The sequence below is a fragment of the Miscanthus floridulus genome, chromosome 10 (genome assembly GCF_019320115.1).
Source record: "Miscanthus floridulus cultivar M001 chromosome 10, ASM1932011v1, whole genome shotgun sequence".
NCBI lineage: Eukaryota > Viridiplantae > Streptophyta > Magnoliopsida > Poales > Poaceae > Miscanthus > Miscanthus floridulus.
Window position 1 is genome coordinate 46931319 of NC_089589.1, and position 9832 is coordinate 46941150.

At 47.3% G+C, this 9832-nt stretch overlaps 1 protein-coding gene across 1 annotated transcript; it reads left to right on the plus strand.

Annotated features, from left to right (window-relative positions):
* The first annotated feature begins 620 nt into the window (after positions 1–620).
* On the plus strand, positions 621–5924 carry LOC136488557 (cysteine-rich receptor-like protein kinase 25). The gene is made up of 5 exons (XM_066485453.1): positions 621–761; positions 844–1105; positions 1365–1584; positions 5337–5460; positions 5805–5924. The coding sequence occupies exons 1-5, from the start codon at positions 621–623 to the stop codon at positions 5922–5924; spliced, it is 867 nt and encodes a 288-aa protein (XP_066341550.1).
* The last annotated feature ends 3908 nt before the right edge of the window (positions 5925–9832 follow it).

A 9832-nucleotide genomic window follows, 5' to 3' on the forward strand; every position in this document is an offset into this window, starting at 1 on the left:
TTGTCATATATATTTATTTTTCTAAATAATTATAATTGTGCGACACTTGTTGGACCGGAGGTTAATTAAGGTCCCTATAGAATTTAGGAATTATATGGAACATATAAAACACATAGGGCGTGATGGTGCGTGATTGAAGGATAGTTAATTATTAGGTGCCCTAATTCTTTTGCAGCTTTCGTGGGTTTTTTTCATGTACGAGAAGAAGACGCGAATGTTTTGGTGGATTTTCTTCATGTATTTATATACGCAGGTCTGCAATTTAGTAAATCTTTCCTTTTTTTCTGAATGAAATGACGCGCGGCCTCCTCCACGTTAATTAAAATAAAAGGATTGACGGTCCATTGGGCCCTCACCTTACTGCAATATGATCAAGTGGTCTAGTTAGCACAGCGAAGCTGCAACACTAAATGGAAGTTTTTTGTATTTGTCTCTGTACTTTTACACTTAGTTCAAGAAAAAAGAAATAATCAAACTTAGTTTTGTATTTGTTTCTCTTGGCTTAATTTTACACCTAGTTCAAGAAAAAAAAAATAATCAAACTTACTTTTTTGGCGTATGAATTATTTTTTCTTTCCTTAACACAATATCCTTTTTTACTTAGAATGGAAAGTATGCACATGGAATTTCATTTGTTGGAGTCTATAATTGGTGGAAACAAGAGCCCAAGCCATCTAAAATTACCATTTTTGCAGTTCATCACAAAAAAAATCTCTGAAGAACTAAAAATCGGTAACAGTGGCTGCGGAGTGGTTTACAAGGTAAATTTATTTTCTTGTTGCATAAAGCCAGAGCTAACTTGATCTGGTTTTCATGATCATTCTCACAAGAAAGTTTAAGCAGGGCATCCAGCGAAACCAGATTATAGCTGTGAAAAGGCTTTTGAACAGCCATACAATAGAAGACAAGATGTTTCATCGTGAGGTTAAAAGCATGATAATGGTTAGCCACAAAAATGTGGTACGATTCCTAGGCTACTGTTCACATACAGAAGAACGAGCACTATTCAGAATGGAAGGAAAACGTATTATTATGGCCCAGGATCGGGAAAGATTGCTCTGTTTTGAATATTTAATCAATGGAAGCCTTCAGAGCTACCTTACCGGTATGATAAGGCACATTTTACTTGAGTAGACTTTATGATCCATGTATTTACTTATTTCGTTCTTCTTCCTTTTTTTCAACCTACTTATTAGTATTTTTTTTTTTTTTGTGAAAGCTATGTCGCATGATTGTAAGGAACACACTGAAGAAATCAAATGTCTCATCAATTAATATGTTTATACTCAGTTTAGCATAACAAATCAAACACCAGAGGATTACATGCATTCGTCCAGCTCTTATTTAAATCTTTCCTTCTGCAGATGAATTAAGGGGACTTGAATGGCAAACTCGGTATAAAATAATTAAAGGAATCTGTGATGGTTTGCATTATCTTCACGGTGAAAATCATATTGTTCACATGGATCTCAAACCTGCCAATATACAATTGGACAGTAACATGGTGCCAAAGATAACTGATTTTGGTCTATCAAGATTAGACAGCATATCACAAACTATGAGCTCAGAACGTCTTGTATCTCTGTAAGCTTAAAATTTTGAGAAAACATTTTTTTTATTCTGATATTTGCGCTCTTGAATTTTTATGAACATAATGTGCCGAACCATCGGTTTTTCATGTCACTACTGGAGGCCGTGGCTTTGCCTAGTGTTTTTACACTCGGCAAAGAGCTCTTTGCACTCGGCAAAGGCTTTGCCGAGTGTAGCACTCGGCAAAGTCTGCTCGGCAAAAATTTTCTCGGCAAAGGGTCTTTGCCGAGTGCTTTTTATCCGGGCACTCGGCAAAATAAAAAAAATGCCGAGTGCTTGGGGCGGCACTTGGCAAAATATTTTCGACCGTTGCGGCGCCGGCCGTTAACGGTTATTTTGCCGAGTGCCCGACCCAGCACTCAGGAAAAAAAATTACTTTTTTAAAAAATTACTTTGCCGAGTGCCCCAGCCCAGGCACTCGGCAAAGTTTTTTTTATTTTTTTAAAAAAATTACTTTGCCGAGTGCCTCTGCCCAGGCACTCGGCAAAGTTTTTTTTATTTTTTTTAAAAAATTACTTTGCCGAGTGCCCCTGCCCAGGCACTCGGCAAAGAATTTCTAAATTTTTTTTAAAAAAATACTTTGCCGAGTGCCGCGGCGAGGCACTCGGCAAAGAATTTTTTAAAAAAAATCTTTGCCGAGTGCCTTACCCATGGCACTCGGCAAAGACCCCGAGAATTGCAATTTTTTTTACATTCCATTGTAACAGACAATATATATATATATATACATCATCACATCTATATCACCAACATGCATTATATATCACAAGCACACGCATATTTAATAAATCCATCGAAAATCCATCACAAATGCACCAAAGTTCAACATCACAAGTTTATTATTACAAGTTCAACATCACAAAGTTCAACATCCCTACTGCGGCGATGGAGACTGCAGGTGTGGCCCCCTGGACTGCGGTGAAGGACCGAACTGTGGCGAAGGGTTGACGCGATCAGCCACCGGTGACACGGTAGCGGGATTGTTTGAACCCGCCGACGGAGGCTGCACAAAAGAGAAGAGATTGCATATGTTAGACTCAAAATTGAAAATTTCGGCAGCACCTCCCCTGCACGGGGAGGTTTCCAACCTGCAAGAAACAAAAGCACGAAGACCGACAATCACAATGGCACGAAGGCCGACAATCCCAACGGCACGAAGGCCAAAAATCACAACGGCACGAAGGTCGACAATCCCAACGGCACAAACGCATTAAACTTTCATATTCATAGGAGTGAAGTGTCGAACTGGAGCTGGAGCTGGCAACTGCACTTGGACACCCGATGCTTGCTCGATGGTTTGCATGATCTGATACATGTCCACCATCTGCTTCTTCGTGGCCTCCAGCTCTGCGGTCAGGTGCGCTTGCGTCTCCCTTGTCTCTGCCAGCTCGGCCTGCAGTGTTTCAATCACATGTTTTAGTATTGCAAATATGATCAATGTGTGTAACGTTCAATGTACGACGAGTGAAACCAGAATTACCTGAAGTTCATCGACCCGCGACAGTGTTGGAGTAGGCCGTGCACGTATGGGAAGGCTTCTGGCCGTGCTCCGTGCCCTCACGTCGGAGAGAGAGGGTGCAGAGCTCGAGGAGTCGGCGCCGTCTACAATCCACAACCGCCCGTGCTTCCTGCCTTGCCCCAGCCTCACGATCGCCTCTGTCTCAAGGGGCTCAGTGCTCAGATTGTGATCTGAGCCATGGAGCGCCCTAACCGAAATAGAAACGCTCGCAGATATGCAAAGACCTGCATAACTCCTACCGTATCTCTTTCGAACGGGAGACGCCTAACTGGGATCAGCGACCTAAGACCATGATACGGATAGAGGGGTTATACCTAGGGTGCCGGTGAGGTCAGGCTAGCGGGGCTATGGCAAGTCGGTTCAATGGCGCCGCGACGCGGTGCAGGCAGACCCGCAACGCTGACGAAGACAATCGGGGTCACCGAGGTCCCTCCGCCGGGGCCTCCTCCTGCAAAAAAGGCAATACATTAGTGACAATTGAAAATTTCGGCAGAACCTCCCCTGCATGGGGAGGTTTCAAAAACCTGCAAAAAAGATCGACACGAAGGCCAACATCCACAAACAACGGCTCGATGGCCGAAAACCACATACAACAACTATTACTACTAACAAGGGCTCGATGGCCGACATCCTTGCATGATTTGAATAGAAAGGGAAGGGCGAACCTAGTGTGCTCGTCGACGGTGGGCGGGTCGGGAGCGGTGGCGCCGAGGGCATGGCACCGCCGCTAACGAGGCGTGTGACAGCGGCCGGGGCTCCTCCTCCCTTTGTCCTCCTCCTTCTCCTCTCCACCTCCTTCTCCTCTCCTCCCTCCCTTCTTCCTTCTTCCTTCTTCCTCCTCACCTTCTCCCTTCTTCCTCCTCTTCTCTTCCTCCTCTTCTTCCCCTTCCTTCTTCTCCCGCCTCCCCTGCTCCTCCTACCTCCCCTGCTCCTACGGGCGGCGCGGCCAGGGAAGAAGGACGGCCGGACACGGCCGCCGCTGCAGAAAATGGCCGGCCGGCACCAGCCAGCCACCTCTGGGCGGCCAAGGCGAGGGGGCCGGGGCCGTGGGGAGCTGCCGGGGCGGGGTGCGGTCGCGGGCGAGGCTAGCGGAGGGCGCGGCAATGGTCGCGGGCGCACCGGGCGTGAGGGCTGGGCTCACCGGCGGCGGCGATTCACCGGCGAGGGCGCGGCAGCGGCGGGGGTGGGCGCAGCGGCGGCTGGGGTGGGCGCGGGGGAGCGGGCGGGTGGCTAGGGGCGTGACTTAGGGTTGGGCCACGCGGGGGTTAGGCCGGTGGCCTTTCAGTGCCCAGTTTTTTTATTTCAACTTTGCCGAGTGCCCCCTGGGCCGGCACTCGGCAAAGCCCACTTTGCTGAGTGCCCCCATGGCACTGGGTAAAAAAAATTATTTTGGGCCCAAATTTTTTCTGGGGCCTTGTGATAGTATTTCAAATTCTGGAGCCCAAATTTTAAAATAGAGTTTGAAATACTGTCACAAGGCCCCAGAAAAAAATTTGGGCCCAAAATCAATAATAAAAAAAATATTTTGTCGAGTGCCATGGGGGCACTCGGCAAAGTGGGCTTTGCCGAGTGCCGGCCCAGGAGGCACTCGGCTAAATATGATTTTCAAAAATAAATAAATAAAATTTGCTGAGTGCCTGGCGCTGACACTCAGCAAAATAAGTTTTAAAAAATTAAAAAAAATTGCCGAGTGCCCAAGGCTTACACTCGGCAAAATATGTTTTTAAAAAATAAAAAAAATTGCTGAGTGCCTGGGTCTGGCTCTCAGCAAAATAAGTTTAAAAAAATAAAAAAAATTTGCCGAGTGCCTATCTCTGGCACTCGACAAAATATTTTTTTTTAAAAAAAGTTGTCGTGTGCCATGGGCTGGCACTCGGCAAAATATGTTTTTTAAAAAAAAAATTCCCGAGTGCCTAGGGCCGGCACTCGGCAAAATAAGTTTTTAAAAATAAAAAAAAATTGCCGAGTGCCAGCCGTTAGGCACTCGGCAAAATCTGACGGCAGGTGGCCGCCGTCACGGGCCGGCCACCTTTTGCCGAGTGGGATCTTTGCCGAGTGCCGCGGCACTCGGCAAAGCCCAGTTTTGCCGTGAGCCAGGCTTTACCGAGTGCCTGGCACTCGGCAAAGCCACCTTTGCCGAGTGCTTTATTTTGCCGAGTGCCCCGATAAAAAGCACTCGGCAAAGTCTCAGGCACTCGGCAAAGTCCAGTTTTCCAGTGGTGTGTAGAGGATACTGTGCTCCGGAGTACTTGCATCATGGCAAAATGTCTACTAAATCGGACATATATAGTTTGGGTGTTATAATTCTAGTGCTGGTGACCGGAAGTAAGGAGGAGCCAAACATTACTAAAGTAAGTTGCCTCAGTATCCATTGATACAATGCTTCAAACAACCATGGAAAGGCAAAAAAAATGGAATCAAACCGTTGTAATTTATTATTGTGGCAACCTTTGGTTCTAGAAATTGTATAAGTTAGGGGTGTATTTAAATGCAAAAAATATATGGAAGTCGAGGCCACTGTGTAGTTTTAAAAAGAATTGATAATTGAACAAAGAAATTTCTAGAGAGAAAATTCAAATAATTAATGCGAACCATATCTAGTTCTAGTTTTTCAACACCAAGGTCATATGGGTGTGTTTTCATTAGACCTGGTACCATTTGGATATTAAATATAAGCAAATTTGTGCTTTTTTAGTTAATATTTCTACAGAAAATTCAAGTAATTAATGCTACCCATCTACAATTGCTCATGCTATTTTGCAAGCTTCATGAACCTGGAGTTGGCGCAGCAGTGTATATTGTTAGAGATATGTAATTAATAGCAACTGGCATTGTTGGGGGGAACTCCTTTTACACGCCACCCTGGTCTACCCTCGTCCTCTAGCAGAACCCTCGACCACCCACAGAAGGGTCGCCAAGTCGAATGGCGTGCGCGGCGATGGTTTCCTGGCCGACCACTCCAGCGGAGGTAACCTCGATCTTGTGCAACCGCAGGTCGAACACCGCTCGTCGAGGACTCGATCCCCACCGGGAGAACAGGACCCTCGGGATGACGACCACACGCCGTTTGACGAAAGACGCAGGGTGGCGGCCCAAACAGCGGCGTTAAGGGAGTGGTTGAGGAAGGCACGAGAAATGTCCATCGTGACCCTTTGCACCTGTAAAGAGTTGGTTTCATTCATGAGGGCATGGTATACATTCACTCTGCCCCCGGGTATGGCTTATAAATACCCGGTGGGTGGCACAATAACAAATGATGAATTAATGGCAGTTTACTCCTAAATTTATCGCAACGTTCCCTGTCCAGTTTGACCAATCCTCGCTTTCCCCCTTACCTGTGGGCAGCCCTCAGCCTCCTCTGTGCTCATTTCTAGTGAGGGTAGGAGGCCAGGTGGAACTCCCATAGTTGGCGCCGTCCGTGAGGACCCCATCGCACCACACCCAAAGAATGACCGTGGAGACGCGGAGGACCCATGTCCAGGATCCAAATCCGACTGTCCCTGACCTAACGGCCAGGACCTCTGCCGCTGGGGCCTGAACCAACCAAACCACAGAACCCACAGAGCCACCCTCAAGAGAGGCGGCCCTGGTGGGGAGCATCGTCGTAAGTGAGCCCCTACTCGATGCAGAACATCCCAACAGCCTAGGGGAACAAGAAGTAAAAGATGACGACGAGGCCGAGGAGAGAGGCCTCGCCACCCTAAATCAGATGCACGAGGAGCTACAATAGAAAAGACACCGTGTCGAGGCCCTAGAGAGGCAGGCACGCCTCCAAGTGATCCGACAAAAGGCAGCTGAAGCGCGGGAACAATTGCAAAGGATGGACGAGTACCTCGCCACAACTGAGGGTAACCCAAACGAATTGCCAGATCAGGAGGAGCACCACCCCTTGTCGGAGGGCCCCCAGATCATCTAGCCTCGTCACGACCAGGGCGTCGCCTAGCCGTGAAATAGCCCACCACCACCCCTGCATCCACCTCAAGCATGCCGTCGCATCAATCAGCTCTACCCTGACTTCCTCAACCCGCCAACAATCAAAAGGAACCAACCATCGCCAATGCCTTACGATCCAAAAGCACCCCTGACTCAAATCCTACAAACCAAAAGATGATCGCCAGCTTACAATCCACAAAACACTCCAAGGTACGATGGCAACGCCGACCCTCATCAATTCATGATGAGCTATGAAGTAGCTGTTGTAGCAGCGGGCAGTGAAGTGGCCACCATGGCCAAGTCATTTGTCATCATCGCTCGTGACAATGCCCAAAGTTGGTACGCCAACCATTGCCCCAACTCCATTGTGTCCTGGGGAGACCTCCGTGACAAGCTATGTTCCAATTTCAAGGGCGTGAACATAGCCCCCAACCATTCGATGGACCTCTTCAGCTGCAAACAAAGGGGAGAGAGAACCACTCCAAGAATACTGGTGGAGGTTCATTCACTTGAGGGCTCATACCCAAACATAACCGTGGAAGCAGTCATCCTCGCTGCAGTCACTGGCCTGCGCTCGGGACCAAGCTCTTCCAGGCTTGCAAGGAAACCAGCAACAACCATCGCAGAGCTACACGAGGTCATGGAAAAATACTGCAGAGCCGATGCACACTTCCATGAATGAAGACCAAGGCGCAAAGGTCCCAACCGTGACCCCTGTCAAGACCTCAATAGATATTGTCGTACCCTCATGGAGAACCCATCAACATCAATGCTATAGACAACACGCCCCCACCAAACCAAAACAACAACCACAACAAAGACCCCAAGAAACCCCCGTAAACCAATGTGAAGCTAGAACCAACCCGACGAACAGACCTCCGTCAAAGGATCCTTTGAAACTTTACTGCCACTTTTGTGGCCCAGGCAAGGGCCACACCACAAAGCAATGTGCTTGCTTCACCAATGGAAAAAAGTTCCAAGAATCCCAGTAGGCAACCTACATGCCAAAACTAGTCAACCACACTCGAAGGCAGCCAAACCAAACAACTACCCTAGCCTACCATTACACTCCAGTAAATTACAGTTTACCTTAGCAATAACCATCCCACCCTTACTCAAGCTACCCAACCTTTCATCACCCATACCAAATCTATGACAACTTCGATACACATCACCATCCTTTCCAATACCACCCATGCACACCTTCGTAGGCATACACAGTAACACATCCACCAACCCCTCCCCAAATGGCAAACCCTTATCCAGCCCTACCACCACCTCCACCTCTGCCCGCCAACCTCCACAGCAGCAGCAACAAGTTAAAACCGAACATACCACCCAACCTACCCAAATAACCATCAACAACCCCACATCCACATTCAAGGTCATCCTCGCAATTTCAGGTGGATCAAACAAAGATCACAGAAACACATCAGAAGGGTGCATTATGTGACGACCAAGGGTCCGCATAAGAATTCCAAGTGGTCACACCTCCCAGTAACCTTCTATGGCTCAGATCTTAAGCTATGGGATTACCCCCATACAGATGGCATGGTGATCGAGACAAATGTGGCAGGTTGGACAATGACAAAAATCATGGTAGACACAGCAGCTCCACCGACATCTTGTTTTCATCAACCTTCGATAGTATGAAGGTTCATAGGAACCTCCTCCATTGTGGCAGAACCACCCGAAATAACACACCTTCGGAGGTGCTCGTCTCCCATAAGACACCAAGCACCCCGAAAGCAAGCTACATCGGGCAGATTCCATCGAGCACACCCCAAGGGAGAACTCGAATAATCCACGTTTTTCCTCTAGGATCCAATAATGAGAACGAGTTTACAATACTTAGTCCATTTCATACAACCAGAGTTCTTAGAAATACATTATTACAGTACCAAGTTCAGAGTGCAGAATTTAAACAGCGGAATTACAATAAACATCTACGGTAGAATACAAGGATCCGTCTGTGCCCACGAGAAGAATCCTCCACACAATAGCTACTCTACAAACTGCACCTGCAATAGGGGTAAATAAACCCTGAGTACATGATGTACTCTCAAGACTTACCCGACTAGTGGGAATAATTTCCCGACTCCAAAGGATATGATAAGCTTTATGGGTTGCTGGGTTTACTTTTCACAAAAACATTACTAGTAGTGGATCCTTATGTATGTTTCTTATTAGCCGTCATGATTAGTTCATTATCTAGCCATTCTATGTAAGCACATGTTCTACTTTCAAGCAAGAGTTGAGCAAATGGATCCATTTCACCATCTTTCATCTTCCAGTTCTTACTACGGTGCTAGATTGTAGACAAGTCGTACCAGATTACCTGGTGATTCATGAATCAATGTGCCTAGCTGGTTACTCCGAAACACATGCCCCGCTTGTACCCCAGACACAAATAGGACCAACCCACCACTCTCCTATCAAGGGGTCCAGGTCCCTGTCCAAACTTGGACTCTAAGCCCCCACACATGAGTCCTGGACTTAGTGCGGTGCTTAGACCTCCACCATCCCCGCCTCCAATCAGTTGGTCCAGAAAGAGCCGAAACCCAAGACAAGAGACAATGAGCCTTCACTGCTCCCATAAACAAGTATGTGCTCAAGATAATAAGTCTGTGACTTGCCTAGAACCCAATGCAATGGCCGGTCATTAACCGACATGGACAGGGAAAATAGTGTAACCAAGCTATGCCCCACTGGCCACGGGACACAACCTCTTACACCCACCAAAACCCGTATCATATCCCTGCCTGGTCTCCATTTTTCCTTTCACCATTT